The 20964-nt window shown below is 35.8% G+C and overlaps 1 protein-coding gene across 10 annotated transcripts in view; it reads left to right on the top strand.

The window, feature by feature from the left end:
- ANKS1B (ankyrin repeat and sterile alpha motif domain containing 1B) overlaps positions 1–20964 on the top strand; it is a 414822-nt gene that overhangs the window by 197219 nt on the left and 196639 nt on the right. For all 10 annotated transcript variants that reach the window (XM_051784790.1, XM_051784791.1, XM_051784788.1 and 7 more), the window contains 2 exons: positions 549–1129; positions 3003–3075. In XM_051784790.1, the coding sequence (XP_051640750.1) occupies positions 549–1129; positions 3003–3075 (654 nt within the window). The remainder of the gene's footprint in view (positions 1–548; positions 1130–3002; positions 3076–20964) is intronic.

Below are 20964 nucleotides of genomic sequence, written 5' to 3'. Positions count from 1 at the left end.
TAGAAATAAAAACAACACTCAGATCTATTCTTTAGCGACTGTCAGTAAAAAGGCATCATAGTGTAAATTCACTATTATTATAATGACTATAAAATGAAAAATTACTAAAAATGCTTCTGGCAATACTGGTTCTTCATGTATTTTACCACCTACAAAATAACTACCTAATTCATCATACAAAACTGTATATAATAACTGTATACATAATTTTTACACATTTCAACTCAATAGCAAATTAAAAGAGACACCATTATGATGATGGAATAACAATGGCCTATTTTATAAATTTGGTTTTTTTGTGGAATTTATGTGTAGCACTGAGCATTGTTTGTTGTTCTTCAACCAGTCAGGGTAAAATAGTCGAGTTTAAGGAGAGATTTATTTTTTTTTTAAAGAAACTAATAAATCAGTTCATTGCATATTTATCTTTCGTTTCTTTACATAAGAACCAAGCAGCATACAAAAGTAATGTTGAGGAGAGTAAAGGTTTTGTGGTTTGCAGTATTTTATCATCCTGTTCTTCTTTACAATGTACTCTCTCATTTCAGAGCAACTTTGCCAGCGTGAAACATCCACTGAAAGTGAGTTTCCAGAAGGACACCCCGCTGAGCAGTTTGCAGGTTTACTTCATGGATCATCACCTGCATGTGACCCACCTGAAAATCCACTCCAGCTGTACAGCAAAGTAAACCTGTGCAGTGGTCCACTAGAGAAAAGCATTTTGAGCAAGAGCACAGTGCAGCAGATACAACTACGAAAAGAAAGCAACTCTGATCCTCCTGTTAAGAAAAAAAAACCTCCAATTGTAAACAGAACCATATTTCATACTAAAAATAAACCAGTAGAAAATCATACACTGGTTGGTGCACCAAGGATAAGTGAACAATGGGTTATTAGCACTGGGGGATTTGTGGAGCGAGCATGCACACTTGGGAGAATACGATCCTTACCGAAGACTTTGCTTGAAATGCATTTGTGCAAAAATGTTTCTAAATCAGATTCTAATCTTATCACCCATCCACCAAGTGACAAAAAAGCAAGAAGCAATTGGAGTGAACCCACACCAAATCAACAGTGCTCCAAAGGAAATTCAGAGAGAACACCTTCTTTCACATCAGAATGGGAAGAAGTAAGTTTTGTTCATTTTTTAAGTATTAGCAAATGGTCTTGTAAAGATGCTGTTATTGTTTTCAGTTTCAGAGTTGAAATAAAAAGTGAATCTTTCACAGTGCAAATCTTCAAAGGGAATGTCACAGTGTAATGCAGGGTAGTTCAACAGCTGGCACAAAATGCAAAGCATTTCTATTCCAATGCTACCCACTCAATAAAGTCTATTGTTTCCGTAGTGAATGAAGTTAACCAGAAGTAATTCTGTAATTTGTTGTGGCATTGAAATTATTGTCTACTAAAGCCCTCACCACTGACACTAATAAAATTGGTAAAATCCTTTGTAACTATGCCCATTATTTACATATTTGCTAATTATTTCCCACCATGGCAGTGTCTGCCAGCGAGAGAGGAAAAAATGGTGGGAATAGAGAGTTACATTCTACAAACCCTCCCTGTGTATCGTATCCTCTAACTGGTATGTAGCCTGTGTACAAAATGCTTGGCACATACCTGACTTGTGTGAAGTGGGAATACACTTATAGCTGCAATAAATTCGGGACTATGTCCACATAAACATAAATGTCCACACTGAATTTGTAATGCACATGCTTGCTCATATGAGAGACTTTATTTTAGGTTTAGAACTCAATTTAAAATAATTCTTAGGCACCTTATGTTTAGTTTTTTTTCTCCTGTGCTGAATTTCAAGAGTGTAAAAGGTTCTTCATAAACACAGAAGTTCCCATCGCATTGGAGTGAATTAAGAGGGTAAAATATCTTTCATGCCCCTACAGAGAAGTGAGCATTTCTCTTTAAAACAATTACACAGGGGAAAAGTATCTATCTCCAGGGTACTTTTTCATTCAGAAAGCACACAGAGGTTGATTATGTGATTGGTTATTTTTCTAGAAAAAGGTTTTCAGCTCATCTAGATGTCTAATTTGATTGGGCATCTAAAGGTAGTTTCTGTTTTAAAGGAGACAGTTTCTCAGTGGAAATACATTAAGGATCAGGTTTCAATCTTTATAACTTTGTTACATTATTATAAAATCCTGTCCTCTAAAAAATTAGAGTCAGTTCCAAGTTTGCCTCTCTAGGGGAGCATCAAGGTTCAATTGTTCTTAAGAGTAAAAGAATGCAGTTCATATATATTAAAAAAAGTATGGATTCCCAATCTGCAGATTCTGTCATAAGTGCTAGATTGTCTCCTGTCACCAGTGACTAATAGATACTTTTTCTACTAGTCCTAATATTAAACTTAGTAAAATATGCTTCTCTGTCTGCCTTCTTAGTCCACACCAGCGTTTTGATTCACTTTTTGTTCTGTCCTGTTCTTATAGAAAATAAAATAGGTAAAATGGTTTTGACATAGTAAGTTCAATGTGCTTTAAAAACATGTAAATAAGTTTTGGGATCGATGCAGTGCAGTTTCACAGAGAATATCATTCTGCAGTGTGTGGAGGGACAACAATGTTTCATACCTACTGAGTAGCCTTGGGGCAGATGAAAAAAAGGGAGCTAGGAAATTCTCTGGATATCTTACTTGAACAATTGCTTTAATACTTAAGAACACACCAAAAATATTTTTATTCATTAATATTACTGCTTAAATAGACCAATAGTGATAATACCTAGATGGCATCAGTATGAAAGGAGCTCTACTGTAGAAAAAGAAATACTAGTTCCAAGCTTTAGCTTTTGCTAGCATAAAAATATTGCAAAATAAAAATCAAAGTGGAGAAATTAATTTTCACCTTTGATTTTTGCTTTTTGCTATTTTTATTTTTGTTTTCTGAATGAGAGTAACAATGCCATAAATTGCTGCATGAAAACTAAACTAAAATAATGAAGATGGGATCCATCAGTTGTTTTCACTGTTGTCTCTTTTGTAGATTGATAAAATCATGAGTTCAATAGATGCTGGAATTAATACTGGACTGGGGGAGATGAGTGATCACACTACAAGTAAGGAAAAACAACCAACTATTGTTTAATTTTGATTTTATTGTCTATAGGGAAACTGTGGATAAGACATTTGTAAGTAACTCATTGTGGTGAAATCATTTGTAGGTATTTTGAATAACCATGAACAGAATCAATGTTGTTTAATGTTAGAGATGCATTAGGCCCAGTATCCTGGAGCTGTTGCTTTAAATAGCATAATGGAGTTATTAATGTTGTTTTGAAATCTTACCAGAAAAAATACTCCATTAATGTCTTTGTACTGAAGCCTTTCTTCTATGGGGATATTTTACAGTCTTTTTCAGCTGAGGTTTTATTTGGAGTGATGGGACTCTGAGTATATATAATCCAATAACTGCTGACACTTTTTAAAAGATTTTATTATCTAATGCTGCTTCGAAGAAATATTTGGCACAGGGCTGAAAATGTTGCTGACAGCCAGGGACTGGTGTTAGCAGTGATGAGAAAAACCTTCCCTACCATGGTGGATTCTAAGAACTGTAAGTCATGCCTAGCCTGTTGGTCTGTCAGCATAAACCTGTGCAACTGTGCTGATAAGAATTTTGAAATCATTTTACTACATCTTCTCCCTAACTCATGGAAAGAAAACTTACTTGAATGTCTGAATAATTTAGCGTGGGGCAAAGCAATGTTAACTCGCCTGTTCTCCCCTGCTAAAAATTGCATTGGGTTTATGTATTGGGCAGGAGGTTATGTACCTTATTGCTTAAAATTTGAAAAGGAATATATTTTAACATCTGTCCATTTTATGGAACTTTATATGTATATAGGATGAAACTGTGTCTCATCAATTAAATAGAATTGACACAGCTATTTTCACTTGTACAGTGAAAAGGGACTCTAGGTAAAAGAGAAAACTGATTTGTATACAAATATAATTGCAGATAAAACAAGCAGATTCAGATTGGTTTTTTCCTAAAAATAATAAAGGGCAATATAATGAAAAGTGCTAGACATGTACTGGCAGTCTGTTCTTTGGTTCTGAAACTTACAAGTTTCAAAAGTAGAATTATTCATAGACAAACTCTAGGTTAGGAGATAGTTAATAATTTCTGAATGTATTATAAGTAATTCAGGATTTGTTGCTTATTATATTTTATCATGGTAGTTGTATTGGGTCAGTTTGAGATGGAGTTCATTTTTGCACAGCAGCACTCATAGTGCTGTGCTTTGCTTTGGTAGCTAGAAAGGTGTTCACCTTTAAAACACCCCAGTGTTTGGCTGCTGCTGAGCAGTGCTTGCACAGCACCAAGGCTGCCTCTCCAACATTCCTCCCTCCTGGGAGGGGACATAGCCAGGACAGGTGACCCAAGCTGCAGAGGGATATTCCATACCATACAGTGTCTGCTCAGCAATAAAAGCTAAGAAAAAGAAGGAGGAGCTGGATATCACCTGCAGATGAGAAGTAGACCATAAATAGTTTCCCTTTGGTTTCACATAGGCCTTTGCTTTTGCTTTATTAAACTGCCTTTATCTTGACCCAAAAGGAATGGTTTTCCATCTCATTTGCTCCCCTGCCCTGTCCTGCTGAGGAGGGCAGTGATAGAACAGCTTGGTGGATACCTGGCATCCAACCAAGGTCAGCTTACCACAGTAGTACACAGGCACCAAAGGTAAAGTCAGGCATCCATTAAGAAGTTGCACAGCACGTAGGAGGTATGAAAAGGAGACAAAAGCAACAGTATGTGTATGCAAAGTTGCATAACTTAGTGATGTGTAAATACCACTCTCTCCATTCCTCTGACCACTGCTTTTCTTTTTCTACTTTTTTAAGATCAAAATATATCTCACAGCTCTTATCTTCAGCCATTTTGTGGCTTCTATGGCATGCATTATTTTTCTTGGCATTCAAACATGGCATTTGGTGTTTCAGCTCTTTCAGCTGGCAGATCTGTTCTTTGCTTCACTATTTCTTTTCCCAGAGTGGACACTGAGTCTCAGCTTACTTTCTATTCAGTGTGAAGCTTTTTGAAGACCAGCATTTTTTCTTTTCTGTCAACTCCTTTAGCTAGTTTAGGATGATAATTTGACTTTGATCTTAATTAAGAAATCAAGCTACAATCAATCAAAATACAACTGTTTCTTTAAATTTCATACTTTTGCTTATATGCAGATTGCAATAAACACCTGCTTTCTGCTGTAGACCTGACTATATGCAGCTTCACATGTATGTCTTCCACTTTTCATTCCTTCTGTCTGTTTCCAGGTTCAGTCAAACACAGTTTAGGCAGAAAAGCAAAAGGAACTATTATCATATCAAATGCATAATATGCATTGCATCAAACATTTTATACTTCAAGTATATTGTTATTTTCATTACCTAAGTAATAATCAAGTAATTGGTTATCTAGGAGGAAGTAAGGAATTTTCATTTCTCACTGTTTGGAGGCTGGAGTAACCAATCAAGTAGGGCCTTATTACACTGATGTTTACATATTTAAGAGTAGATTTTTACTTGACTTTAGATTTTAGCTCATGTTATGCCTATGCTTAGGAATAAAAAACTAAGTAGTATGGTATCACATAATATAATTTTGAAATAATTCATCAGTTTATATATAAATATGAGTTTTGATAGTTTTACTTGAATACATGTATAAAAAGATAATACACTAAAGCTTAATGTTTTTAATGTTCAGAGAGTATAAATCAAAGAGACTTCTAGTGTTGAACTGAAAACATCTAGATTATTAACAGTGTTCAGAAAACTTCACTTGTCTAATAACTTTTTAGCAAATAGCAGAATTTCTGATAATACTGAAGAGCGAATGTAGCTTCAGATGGAATGCTTCATTTTAGTATTTGCTTAATCCTGTAATTCATATTATACTTTAGTTTTTTAACTGCCAGTAAAAACAAAAGTGTATAAAAGTATATAAAAAGTATATAAAATTTAAACACAATCATGAAGAGCTCCTTGTACATAATATCTCATTCTCAGTAAAAAATATTTGAGAGGAAATGTGTCATATACTCATGATTCAGTAGCTATATTTAGAATTAGACAATGATGACATCTTGTGATGAAATTCTTGAATGGATTTGCCAGATCTTTGGCCTATATTTTCCTACTGGTGACATGTGGAAAGACTGCCCTTAGCTTACTAGGGAAATCTCTTAAGAAGCAAGTAGAGGAGCACTGAAAGAAGAGATTCAAAACTGACTGAGTATGGTGATGAGGACTCCACAGCATGCATTTGGAAACAAAAAAAATTGAAGCAGACTTTTCAGTTGGTAGCAGTACAGGTACTGGAGGAATAAACTTAAAACTACAGAGAGAAAGCTGGCTGTTGATGTCCTCTGAGGGCATGTAGCATTCAACAGCTGAATAACTTAAAGCTGAAGTCAAAAGAAAAAGTGCTGACCAGGAAACACGTAAGAACCAATCTCAACGATAACAGACAAAAACCCCCAAACACTAGCCCAAGGAATACAGAACCTCTTGGTAATAGAGGAAATGAAAGATGCTGCTGGCAAGTGATGTTCTACTGAAGCTAATGTGGAAACATCTATGCCACCTGGCACTTAAATTATGGCTGATTTGTTTCTTCACAAGAGTCAAATTTTGCCACAGCTGTTTATTGGGAAAGAAATTACATTACTGCCTAGAAAAAAAAAAGGCTCAAAAAGGTAGATGTCAATAAAATTCAGAGAATTTATTTTAAAAAAATCTCTAGGGTGCAAGTTAAAGAGAAATCTGTGGGCTTTTCAACAGAACTCTGCTAAAGACCGTAGTTATAAGCTTCACCAATGGGAAGAAAAGAAAGTGTAAAAGACCAGCTTAGTTAAATTTTCATCTCTTCTTGCAACTTAGGCATAATGAGGAAAATTTCTCTCTTTACTAAGCATGGTGGAATAACATGCATGTAGAGAAAAGTCAGAAGTGCCAAAGCACTCAGTGAGATGCAACTAGCAAGAGAAATTTAAGATTTAATATAACATGCATGTATCAGTACATTAATAGACAGAGGAACAAAGAAATCTTCAGCACCTAAGAGAGGTACTGCAGGAAAGGAAAACTTGCTTGGAGTAAGTGCAGAGAAGGCAAAAACATACAGTGATTTTTTATTACACATGTTTATTGAAGAGGTCTTCAGTGAACATATGACATGCAGTTTATCCTAGAGGTAGAACCTCAACTGTAGATAAGGAAGGAACAGATTATATAGGTTAGGGATCTTACAACTTATTTAATGAACTTCAATTTGTGTTACATAGCTGTCTGAAAAACTTAGTTCTGTTAGTGGGTTTCTGTGAGAATTCTTGGAGGATGGTATCAGGTACCAAAAGACTAAACACGAATGGCATTGAATTTATCTGTAAAAGAGGAAAGGAAGGAGAATGTGGGGAATTATTTTCAATTCACAGAAGAGTCAATGAACATATAAACTACTTAAAGTAGCTAGAAAATAAAAAAGAAATACGTAAGAGGCAATATGGATTTGCCAAGTGCAAACATATTAAAGCAATCTAATTCCATTCTAGGAGTGGCTATCAGATTTTGTAGGTAAGAAAAGAACAGTAGATGTCCAGTATTTGGACTTATAGTTAAGGTTTTGACATTGTCTCATGTGGGTTTTTTGTAAATTAATTAAGAAAGCATGAGCTTGATGGAAATGATGGTAGGTCAGATAGATGAATCTTACTCGTAATGGCTGAATTCAGGCTTCAGGAATGTAGGGCTGCATTGAGTACATCTGAGCCACTAATACTGAGTTAGATAAGCAGGCACTTTGTTATTGTTTATCATATCTAAATGCCTGAAGCATGGCAAATGGCACTGGAAGTGCCTTAGAGGACCTCCTCAGATGTAGCTGTCTAAAACTAGCTAAAATGAAACTTCCCCTAATATCCCCAGGACAAAATTATGAAGGCGATATATTGAAGCATCCAAAAGATTATTAAGGAGATTATAACCTTGGCTACATTTAGCAACATCTTGAAGACTTTTGAGTATTTGCTAGAATGAAAAGAATAATGGTTGGGGGATAACTGCCCTTGGCCTGAGTCTGAATGGAAATGTTCACTGTTTTAAATCCCTTTACGTCTATTTTGTAATGATTCTGTGACTACTGTAATAGCATGATTTAGAAGGAACATGTCTACAAGGTAAAGTAAAAAGAAGAAATACTACAATTTGATATTTTCTTTGCCTACAATTTTTTCTCTATAATAAAAAGTGTTTCAAGACATGTGTAGCAGTATTTCTGTGTTAGTTGAAGCTTGGTAGCTGTTCAGAGGTTTGTTATTCAGAGTTTACTTATATTTGCAAATCACTTGAAAGGGAATAATCAAAAAATATTCTACTTCAGAAAAAAAATTTAACGTGGGTTATGGATATCATATCATCATCATGATTAAATCTAGAATTGTTTCAAATCAGAGCAATTAAAATAATGACTAAGGAAATAATTGTTGAAGGTCATTCCACATCAAAATAATCTACAATCGTTTTAGCACTGTGCTGGGCTTTTGAGAGAGCCACTTCTGTCAAATATGTTCCAGCATATGGAGGGTGATTTACAATTTTATAATTCTACTAGGCATGAAGTCTTTTTTGGTTACTATCCATAAATGCACTAACCAGTTGCTGTGTGTATACAAGTGCACTGTAGTCAGAATTTTTTTGGTCAGCTGAGCGTGTACCTATCCTCAAGTGCCCTCATTGTTCCACCTCTCAGGGTAGAGTTTGCAGAATTATCTTCAGTTTCTTGATCTACAATTTTAGTTTAAAATGTAATATATGGATAAGCCTTTTTCTTACAGCTGATGTAAGCAAAATTCTTTTTACATTTAGCAAGTTTATATTTTACTGAAGTTTTTTTGTTGCCCTTTGTGAGAACAGTGCCTTTTCCTCTGCTTGGAGGTAATCCTAGCATCACATGCAGCATCTATGTCAAGTTCTTCCATAAACAAGATCTGATTGCTTTTTGATGTGCCCATTATATATTTATGTTTCTACTTCATGTAGAACATATTTAATGCCAGAGATTGACAACAGGTCACAGAGCACTGTACCTTTTGTACAGTACACTGTACCTTTTGTAGATTTTGTAGTGTACTTTCTCAAATCTTTCATATCAGGATGAAAGTTGTAGACAGTCATCATACAGAACTTATTTTCTTTGTTTATTTTTCCTTTTCTACTGTTACGACCAAGGTTATTATTGATGATTTCTCTTTTACAGTATGGGGAAAATTGTAAGAAATCCTACTCTTCAGATTTTCAAGGGACATGAGTTTGAGCACAAAGTAGACATGACTTCAGCAGCCTAGGAAAAGATGGAATCAGGTGGGGCCACAGACAGAAAAGTTGAATGAGAGGGATAAGTGCTCGTGTTGTACCCTTTATATCTGTAATATAATTAGAATTGGATAAACCTTTGACTACCCAAAGCTACATGGCTTGGTTTACTCTTTCTTCCATCTGTTCCACTACCACTACTCAGACATGAAGCCTTCATCGTCCCTAGTGTGGTTCTGCCTATAAAAGCTAAAATCTCACTCAGAAGTCATCAAACTTTCTTAACAAATGAAGCCTTGTTAGATTGGCCCTTTTCTATTTGCTGCCATATGGTTGCAGTTTTGGCAAAGTGGTCTTCCTCCAAAGCTGTTAATATCCTCCCTCCTCCAAGGGCTGAAAACAGATAAAATATAAGTACTTAATTAAGGCAGAATTTTAATTGGATATGTGTAGGCATGTTGGCATAAGGCAGATTTCACAGCGGTAAGTTATATACTTGAAATTATATATTTTTATTGCAATTTAGTCCCTGTTTTGCAGCATTTATCTTTTCCTTTTTAAATCTCTGAGTGATTAAGCTAAGAGCTTTGATAAGGTGGATTTCATTAATAGAATTTAATAAAATGAACCATGCACCTTCTCATAAAGTGGGAGACATCTTAAGTTTTGAACACATAACTTTATAATTTTGCAGTAGCCAACCACAACAACCAGACTATAAAATAAGGATAACATTACTTCCCTCCCAACTTCCACCTTTCCTTTGAAGCTGATATGCTGTGCAAAAAGACAGAAATATCTGTAGCATCATAGATACCAAAAAAAAGTAAAAAGCAGAGGGAACCTGACTCTGTAGCTGATAGAAGAGGGACCCAAACAGAGGAAACAGCTTCAGCAGCTGGTCACTGCTCCCAGTGCTGTTTGAAGGCTCCTTATTAGGAAATGCAGATGCAGTCTGAAGTTTTTAAGATGCAAGTCTTTGAACTCTTTAGCATCAATTATAGGACTGCGCTTTAGGGAAGAGAGCCACACATTTGGGTTTGATTCTACACTTCCTTGTATCTTATTAATAACTGGAAAGTGAAGGTGGAATTTTAAGTTGCAGTGGTAGAACAGCTGGGGGGAATTTGTGTAAATGAAGTCAATATGAGATGTTATGGAAGGTGAAATTGATTCTTCTTTTAGGCAAAACTGGTTTCAGTCACACATTCTCTTATGGACTTTCTCACCCTCAGGACCCAAAAGCACCAAGGTGTGCATGTGTGCGTGGCCAAGGTGCCTGTCCATGGTCATTTATGTGCGTTGTGGTAGGCTGACTAGTGCATTCTTATTGTATTTGTAGAGTTCCTTTTGATTAGAAAAAGTAAACTAGTTTTTCATAGATCTTTAGGGATCAACAGTTGCTATGATGTAGTCCTTTTGATACAAAATTTTCTTCAGTGACGCTTATTGATTTTGCTTTCTTTTCTCAGATATTTTAGGTCATCCTTTTGGAATAAGAGGAAGATGAACATTACATGCAGTGTGCTGTAATGTTGTTGCTGTAGCATAGGGTCTTCTCCTGATAGGTTGTCTGAGCTGTTGTTTTATCAGAGCACACTCCTCCTCGTCCTGACAGAAATAATACTCCCTAGTGTTTTACCACTGGCAGCGATGTCCTTGGTTATCAGTACAGACTATGCCTTTAATTCTTCGAGGCACTGTTTCTTCTGGTGCTTTCACACAGATATTTCTATCCATGCATTATTCATACCAATCTTCATATTTCTGTTTCTATTATCTGCATTTCAAAATATTTGAATGGTAATTTAAGTGTATGTAATCATCTAGATTATAAAATAGTGGAGAACAGAAGCCATGTAGCTGCAAAATGTGAGGAAGAAATATTTTTGGCATCTATTTACTGAGAACATGATAAGTCCTAATGTATTGCATGGCACTGAACTTACCAAAAGATCATATAAATTCTACAGAAAATATCACATATAATTGGGTTGATGTTTTCTTGACCTCTACACTGTAAAAGCCTAAACAAGAGATAAAGATGCATCTGTTTTAATGACCCATTGAATCCCAAACCAAACCTTATAGACAACTGGGCAAACTGCAGGATAATTGTAGAGCTTTTAGCTGCTTTATAGTAAATGCAATGGAAGTTGGATGCAAAAAGCTGCAGGCATTTACTTTATTTTCTGTTATTCATATATTCCTATTATATTAGTAATTTTACCCTGTAGTTTCATAAATGTAATATTCAGCTATATGCTCTCCATACACCAATTAATCAGAGGTGTGTTTGAAACAGCCTGCTACAAAGGAAGACACAGGCTAAGCAGAAAATAAAATAAAAATATAAGTCATCAGACCATATTTGTCCATGGAGTCTTTAACTCTGATACATCTTCCTTTTACATTTCCACTCTCTCTTTAAGTGCCTGTTAACATAGACCTTTTATCTCTGTCCATGCTTTTTGCTTTTTCTCTTCAGTGTTAGGCTTCTTTTTCCAAAACTGTTGCAAAGCAACTCAGTCATTATATTCACAGACTTAAATAAATGATTTCTGGTATATGTCTTCTAGAAGGAATAGAGAAGATTGATAGCAAACAAAGAAACTTAGAAAAATGGAGCTACGATATTATAAATATTGATATTCATCAGAGAGTAAATGTATAGCCTAATTCTTGTCAATTTAGGTTGTAGTCTACTCGTAGCCATCAGACCTGGTCATGCCAAATTTAGATACTCTGCAATAGGACTGCTTGAACAAAGGAGTCTTCTACAAACTCTCTTTTAACTGGAGGATTGACATGTAATTTTGACTGAATATGCTGAGAGTTCCGAGGTATTTCCCCACATCAGATATAATATTTTAGTGACAAAAGCATAGAAGATTCAGACTCCATTCCAATACTGATATTTTTTCCCTTTTAAAAAGTAAAAACTTTGGCAGTCTGGTCTGCTGTACTGGTATTTCTGAGAAACCAAACTTCTTCCATCCCCCCCCCCCCCAGAATACAAGTGATGTATTCTTCCTTGGAAAGTATATACTAAAAATTTTGTCAGATCTGAAGGTACTTATGTTTTAATTTCTAGAAATACTTATTCTCAGAAAGAGGAATAATGCATACCGAATCCCTACCATCTCTTCTCTTATTTTGTTATTAAACTAATATCTGATCCTTATGTTCTACTGTTAAATATGGTTAAAACAGAAGTCTTTATGACCACAAACATGAACAATTTATGCGCAGTTTGAATATACTACTCAAATCTATGAAAATTCAAATAGTGTACTTACCACTGTTTCTAAAGCCTTGTTTCAGTATTTTTAAAATATTCTCACATTAAATAATTTCTCTTTAGAAGAAGTGAGAGACATTGAGTTACAAAGAAGACAGGTATGTTAATAAGTAGATGTGTCATGATATAGACCTATACTATATTCATATAAACCCATATTATCTGTTTTGAGACAGAGTGCAGAATAGTGTGAATACACAGAATGCAAAACTCAGAAAATCAGATTTTCATTGACTTCCACAGTCATGAAACTCAGAATATTTTGACAAATAATAGTAAAATGGAGAATTAAGTAGCATGATGTTTAGGAATGTTTGGGTGCAGTGCTTAGAAGAATTATATATGTTTCTGTACAGAAAATCAAAATTAACTGATTAATAGTTATTCTCACTTTAAAAGTTTGGATATACATGCCTATGGCCTAACCTTACAAAATCACACTGATAAAAACAAATAAGGTTAGATCTCAAATTAATTGGTTGTGAAAGTTGCTTAAAAATATTACTTGTATTACTTCCTGGCTTCTATTGGTAGTAAATGGGTCCCTAACTCAAAAGTGGATTTTAAAACATTTCTGAGGATAATAATGTTAATGCTGCAATGTGCTCTTCCTGGTCAATTTGCTACTCTGTTGGACCAGTCCCTGAAGTCACTGAGCTGTATAGAATGTATCTTTTTGCACTACGAGGTTGAATACATTGCTGAGCTTTGCCCATCTAGAAAGGAGATAAAAGGATCAACAAAAGTAGATTGCAGATTTCAGAACTTGAGAAAAGATTGATTAAAACATTTTCAAAGTTATTTCCAGTAAGACTGAGGCCTTGGCTGTGTCTCCACTGAACCACAACAGTACAGGAGGGGTACTAATATTCTTTGTCGTTTCCACAAGGACAGTTGGGCTGGATTTCACAAAGTTAATACCAGAGTGTTTGTTGTTGTACCTAAAAAGTAACAGGCCAATGGTGCCCTCATTCTATAATGCTCTCATAATCATCCTACTGTAACTCTAGAGGTTGATACTTTTTTCAAGCCATGATAAATAACATGAAAAGAATTATCAGATTACTTGCAAGTTTTAGAAGCCACGTGCTTAGGTTCAGCTTTTTCCTTGCTGTTTAATCGGTACCTTGCAACTATGTAGCCATTTACAGACATGTATATTAATATTTTATTCAACTTATTTGACTAAATTCAACAGCATTTATTTCTAAAGCAGAATCAAATTCAATATAAGGTTGAAAAGTGTATGTAGCATAGGAATTAGCACATCAGTGGAGTTAAAAGTATCTGATGAAAAACGAAGCTTTCACAACCTGTGGCCAGGAAATACTTTAAAGGCAGCAGAATATTCCTAACGTCTAAAATAGATTTTACAGATTTACCCTTATTAATCACTTTATCATTTTCATATGTGGTTGCTAAGGGCAAATCTCTAAAACTTTGTACAATATCTCTGGTGGTGGTTTATATGAGATGATAGGGGTGTTAATCGTACAAATATATTAGGATTAGAGATGTTATGGCAAGTGAGACTATGATGAAGTTTATCTTTCATGAATTATATAGAGATCTAAGTCTACTAAAACTGAATTAATAACAGTTTCTTGAAAGTTCAGCTGATTCACTCATGTTTCCTTCTAGTAGTCCTTAGATTTAAATAGATAGGGATCCTTGGAAGCTCACATTTCTAGTAATCACAAGAACATCACATGCTAGTTGAAAAATCTTTGGCTTGTTATAGACTTTACGGCACACCAAATTGTTTCTAGTTTTAATTCCACCTACAGAAAATGAAGTAATTCAGAATATTGAACTTATTAAAGTGAATCCGTTTGCTTTCTAACCCAGACTGTTAACCTGATTTCATGATTGTACCACTAGGATCAGTATCTTCTTGTTTCATATCCCTATTTTCAGGAAGACAGTGTATTTGAATGCCTTCACGTCCTTAAAAATTATTTGCTATTTACTACTTACCACCCCTACATCATAACTTACGATACCAGGAACTTCACAAAACTGCTTTTCTGCTTTTATCTGTTGCTGCCTTTAGCTCTTTATTTTAGGTTATTGCTTTATTTCAAGTCTGGGATGGTTGAGGTTAAATTATTGATTGCTAATATGAATTTCCATTAAATACTAATAATAGCATTTAGTTTAAAGTGGTGAGATTTTCTGGAATCTATTTCTAAAGTGTATTTATTATTCATGACTTCATGCATGAGTTTAGATAAATATTTCTTATGAACTCTGCTGTTTGACTGCTTTTCTATTTACGGGATATGATGGCCCATCTCAGTTACTTAGAGCTACTTCTGTTCTGTGATAGGCTATTTGAAATGTTTTATAGAGTATAATTCCAAAGAATATATTATCTTGTCAGTAGACAAATCCCCTACTTCCATATGAATGTGGCATTTATGTAGAGACCAGCCATTCTTCTCAGATTTATGCAAGAAAGAAGTCCACATTTGTGAAAGTTTTTGAACTATGAATAGCAACAAATATAGACAGCTCTAGACCGGAGTGTAAGAGAATAACTGTAGGTGTTGGCTTTGCTTATTAAACCAGCTCAAGTTTTGATCTGCTTTGTAATATAGGAAATAATCATTAATATGTTACAAAACATTAGTGGAATCAGTCTGATGGGTGTATTTTCAGCTAACCTGTACCTGTAAGACTACTTGAGCTCTTGCCGAGATCCATTAGTCTTGACAAATGAACTATGGAAGGAATGATTCCTGGAGTACAGTTTATGAAACTTGACCAGAAAGTTGCGTTTTTTTCATTCCAATTTCTAAAACAAAAAGCCATGCAGGACTAGGTACAATACCATGAGAGGTATTTGCACTTCTGTAAGCATCAACACAGATTCCTGAAACAAGATCCTGGGCTCCAGAGGTGGGAGAGTGAGAATAGAGTTATCGGCATGAGGGAGCTCATAGACAGGATGAAGAGGGTTTATATAATCTCATCCATATGCAAGCAGTCCAGTGAGTTGCCAGGGCTGTGCCAGCATGACACCCACTCAAGTAACATCTTTATTATTCATTGAAAGATGTTGCAGTTTTCTTTTGGTGCTGCAGAACCTGTGTTAGCAGGGGATAAATATTACAGAAGGTCGTTATAGGGTTTTTGTGTAATAAAGTACGTTCCTGTTGAGAACCTGACTTCTTGTCAGGGAGCAGAGAGGGATGGTTGTTCCCTAAAGGCCGAGAGCTGTGCCCTCACCCACAGTCCCATGGGGTCTGCACCCAGTGGACAGAGCCAGGTGCTGGTAACACACTCCACTGATCACCCCAGACAGGCCTCTGAGAGATGACTTGGTCCAGGGTCCATTGAGGGAGCCCAGCCAGGAACAAAGGGAGGCTGGGTTAGGGATAGAAATGGAGATAATGCTGTAACATGGGTTCATAATTCATGCAAGAGGCAGGGCTGAAGATGGGGCTGGAAAAAAGACACAATTTATGTCTGAGGGGTCTATCCAGGAGAAAAACTACCTACATCCATCTTGTGGTTAGGATCAGAGGCATGGCCAGAAACTGGCACTGCTTTGCATTGCTGGGGCAGTAACCAATGGTCCCAGACTTCCCTGAAATGAGGTCCTGGGCTGTGGGCAGGGTTAGGAAGACCTGCAGAGATGCTGGGCATGGGCATCAAGGCCCATTGGTGCCCTCAGAGCACAGATGCCTCTGGTTTTTGTTCATTATTATAAGTTTGTTGTATCATATCAGTGAAATATGGTTGTGTCTGATTTATATATCATTATTTTCTAAAATTTTGGGTGTTCTAGAGAAGAAATAAATGAGGGGTAGTTCAGACAGGATTTTTTAGTAAAGAGTTTCAAGTTACTTCTGCTTCCATTTAAACATACTTTTTTCTAGTACAGATTTAGAGTATCAACTTTGCAATTAGCTTCTGGTTAATGTTGAAGAACTAATGCATGTAGCAGTTGTCATGCTTTATCTAATCTATACCTCAAATACGTAATCCAACGTAGTCTCAACTCTAAAGAAATCTCAGGGGGTAATTTAATCTCAGATAAGTAATTTCATCTTTAAATGAACAATTTTTTACCTACTTTAAAGGATTTGAAAGGGGAAGTGGGATTAAAAATTAAGGAAAAGGAAAAAGGCAGATGCAAAACAAAACAACAAATTGTTGTAGCTGGAGGTGAAGGGTGACAAAAGAGCAAGTGTTCTTACTTTACAAGGAGAATAAGTAGAAATGGGATAAGTAGGGAGCATAGAAAATGAATTATAAAATGAGGCTAGAAGAAACAGAGAGAAGAGAATTCTCTAATCGCCTGAGGAGTTCACTCTAAAATCTGGTGCATCAGGGGCAAGGGAGCCTCTGAACCCAGCTAGGCAAAAGAAAACAAAGTGTCACACTGTGTAAGGTTGAATCTGATTTATAAAATAACCCAAAGAGAAATATTTAGCCTTCTATCATGTATACTGTCAAGATTCAGAATTTCAAAGATATGTGTCAGTACTGGCATCTCATTTCTACAGCTCTCCACAGGACCTTGCAGAGTTATCAAATCTATGAAATTGTTACCATTTTTTATCAGCTGTATTTAACTTCTTGAGCTATGTCTACTCTTTTTTGACCACTTTCTTCGAATAGATCTGTTACCCAGTTCTGTGTTACCCAATCTGCTTGTTTGCTAGTCCAGTGTTGCTCAGCACAGAGCTGTAAAAATATTTGCTCAAATTTGAAATTACATAAATTTGGGTTTACGGTGCCAGGAATTATAGTGCAGAGGGTTGAGCTTGCTTAGTATTTTTAGCAAAACTATGTAATATACATTTTATGTATATTTATATACTCAGTGTACTAGTTTTTAACAGTAGTCTAAAATCTTTACTGAATTAAATAAAATATTTTGATTGGTCATGGTGTCATGTAAATTTTCGAGGGTTTTTCTTTTTTCTTGCTAGACAAAAACAGTGAAAATGATTACTCATGGGTGGTGAGTGTAGTGTTACTATTATCCTGTAGAATGTCCCGAGACAAGCACAGAAATTGCTCTGAGACAGTAAGTCCTTTTTTCAGAAAATATTATTAACTTCCATTGAAGCCGGAATAAGGATGCACACATTTATCCCTTGGATGTGAATATGATTCCTGGACAAAATAACAGGCAACTGAAAGCTCTTTGTCCTACCAAAGGAATTTGCATTAGATAGAATAATTTCATAGGATAGTGGGGATCCACTGAGACTGGGATTCATATCAACACTGCCTCCAGAGAAGTAGGAACTCCTTCAGTGCTCATGGAGAGGGAGGAGAAAAAGCAGCTGAATTCTAATTGCATCTTAATGGTGTCTTTCCTAAGTGCAATACAAGATTACAGTAATCTATTACCCTTGTGATGGCATTCAAAATGCAAAGAGACATTCCCTCAATTTCCTCCATTTCCCTTGGATGGAGAGGATGACAGAGGAAGGATGGAAGATGAATCCAGCTCTCCTTTCAACCCTCTTTCTCACAGTATATTTCATCAACCACCAAACTGTCAGAAAAATCCATAAAGGACAATTAAGCATAAAGACACTATTTCTCTTTCAGGAAGGCATTGAGCTGCAAATTGCTGGAAACTGGGAGAATGCTAGGAAAGAATCCATCTTATTCTTATGCTCTTCTGTAGTGATCTAATAGTAGCCACTGTGAATGAAGCTGATGAATGATGAAGCTAGATGAAGTTAGATGAGCTAGATGAAGCTGTGTTGTGATCCAATAGTTGAACCTGTGATCTTGTAGTGAAACATCTCTCTTCTTAACTAATTCTTGCAATTCAGTAGCTTGCATCTTAGATTTCTGTTCTGTAAGCCAGGGATATAAATCTGACTGAAGTCAGGACTAAAACAATGCTATATAATATAGTTTGATTATCCTGATGTCTTTAGAAAGAAATTATCCCCCAGATCAGAATCTGGAAAGACTAACTTTATCTCAATCAATCTTGCTGCATGTTAATAAATAGCATATATATATTTATATATATATAGCTCGGCACTATAGGAATGACAGTCTTGAGTAGAACAACCTGCCCTGAGTCCTAGTCCAGTGGCTGTGCTCTAGAAAACAGATATTTTAATTTTCCAGTAAGATCTGTTCCTCGTTCCCTGAACAGGGTAGGTTCTGAAGGAGACTAAATTAAAGTTGCCAAAGCAATCACCTGAACATGAAAAATACTCTAACTTTGAAGTTTCTGTAATAAATACATGTTTTATGAAATAGTGGAGTACTTTGACTGAGCTGTTTCTGGGAAAATAATACATCAACAGTCAGAAATCCAAAGTTGTAGAAAGGCCAGTGGGGTTCACAAAGTACAGTTCACTGTTGACAAATAATCTGTCAAGTAAAATGAATTGTCTTTGTTGAATTTGTAGTTATAGTTATTATAGATATAGCTATTGTACTTACATAGTGGTAAGGTAGAGTTATAATCAATATTGATGTAAAAATCAGAAAAGAACTGTGAGGATGATTTTCCTAGTCAATAAGGGTTGTTCCATTAGCTTGATTAGCTGTGATCTGAGAGCTATTTTTGTGAGTTCTGAGCTACACGTAAGCAATGGAATGTAACCTTTAGATTATAGATACTAGATAGTGTTATTTAAATTCAAGCTGTTACTATTGATTTTGTTTTGTTTCTGTATGTCATGAAAAATGTCTCTAAAAGCACTTTCAGAGAAATATTCAGCATCACCAAACATGATCTTCCACAGTGTCATCATCATCCAAAGAGCCAGGCTGCTGACAGAAGTTACAGATTTTATGTAAGGCATCCAGGTTTTTCAGAGTTTTATGAAAAAGACCGTTTAAAATCTAAGCCTTTTGAGTAGCCTAATAATATAACTGAAATGCATACGATAAAGCAGAACACTGCATACACTTCTTGGAACCTACTATACTTCTCCCATAATAAACTTTCTTTAATTATAGTGGCCTGCTGGATGTTAGGCACAGTTGTTCTGATACAACATCCTGTTCCTAGCTATTCTTATCTCCTCTCAGGAATGCATGTTGTTAGATTCATTTGTTCACTAGAACACCCTGTCATGCTAACTGCCGTAGCACAGGTTCTGTCACAATGTCGACAGGTAGCTTTTTTATCTGGCTGAAATAATATAAAGAGAAAAATTATATCCTGTTTAGCGTTGGATAAGGCTGAAGGCTTTAATAATAATTAAAAAAAAGTTTACAGTACTTACTATAGCATCCATTTCTTCTCCAGCTCTGCTAAACTCTCTACCAGCTTACCTAAATGAACCATCCTTTCATATTGTGATATATTCTCCGCTCAGAAATTTTTTGGTCAGTAGCTACTGAAATTCTCCAGGTTTTGATTCCTTAACACCAGAAGTGTTTAGCAATGTTTGACAGGTATTTACCTACTAAAAAAAGAATTGTTTATAATAGTCTATTCATAATGACTAGGGGAGCACCTCCTCTAGAAATAATCACTGCAGTTCTTTCTTTTCCTCAGTCAAAAACAAATAAAGAAAACTCAAGAAAGAAGAATCCATATTGTTAACAGTACAGAAAATAAAATTGATGAGACCTTAAATTTCTTAGCATTTAGAGCAGATATGCCTTACAACATATTTGAAATCATGTGCTCTCTGATATCACAGATTCAGTCAATTCCAAACCCCACAATAAATATATTCTGAGTCCCCTTGGGAACAAGATGTCTTGTAGAAATTGTTGTATAGTGTACCAGATGGCATATTTCTTGTAGACATCACTTCACTGTGCTTCTTCTATTGCCTTGGAGAAGGAAGAACCAAGTGCTGCTATCTCTGCAAGAGACTTACATGTCAGTTTTCCTGTGCAGGAAAGGGTACATCTTTTTTGATTGTGGTATCACAGAAGGATTATCATGGGATTTATGTCCTTTGAAATCATAGGAAAGCGCAGCAATATGTAGATGTGTTGCAAGTAAGACAATCCCATACAGTCAGTTTTTCAATGTCAGGACCAGCTTTAGGTATAAGCAAAGTAGGCACTACCTGCAGCAGCACAGTAGTGGGGCTGGCACTGAGTCATAGACTAGCAAAATTAAGAGATAGCCTTTAGGCTCAAAGCAGTAGCTTCTGCTCTAGGTTACAACTGCACTGGCTCAGAAAAACTGTCCAAACAGCCCCCCTGAGGTAAGACACCTGAACTGGCTAAAAATCTGAAGATCTAAAGAGCTGCAAGTTCCCTAATACAAACGTTCCTGTCTCTGTTCTGTGCTCTCCTTTGCCTTGCTACAACCTTTGGCTGAAGAAGGAGCAAAAAAAAGTCTTGCAGATCACAAGATGCTTCAGCA

This window comes from Manacus candei, unplaced genomic scaffold (assembly GCF_025592945.1).
Source record: "Manacus candei isolate 608988 ecotype Guabito, Panama unplaced genomic scaffold, ASM2559294v1 h1tg000018l, whole genome shotgun sequence".
NCBI classification, from domain to species: domain Eukaryota; kingdom Metazoa; phylum Chordata; class Aves; order Passeriformes; family Pipridae; genus Manacus; species Manacus candei.
The sequence above is the reverse complement of the archived record's forward strand: the minus strand, read 5'-3'. Positions and strand labels throughout refer to the sequence as shown.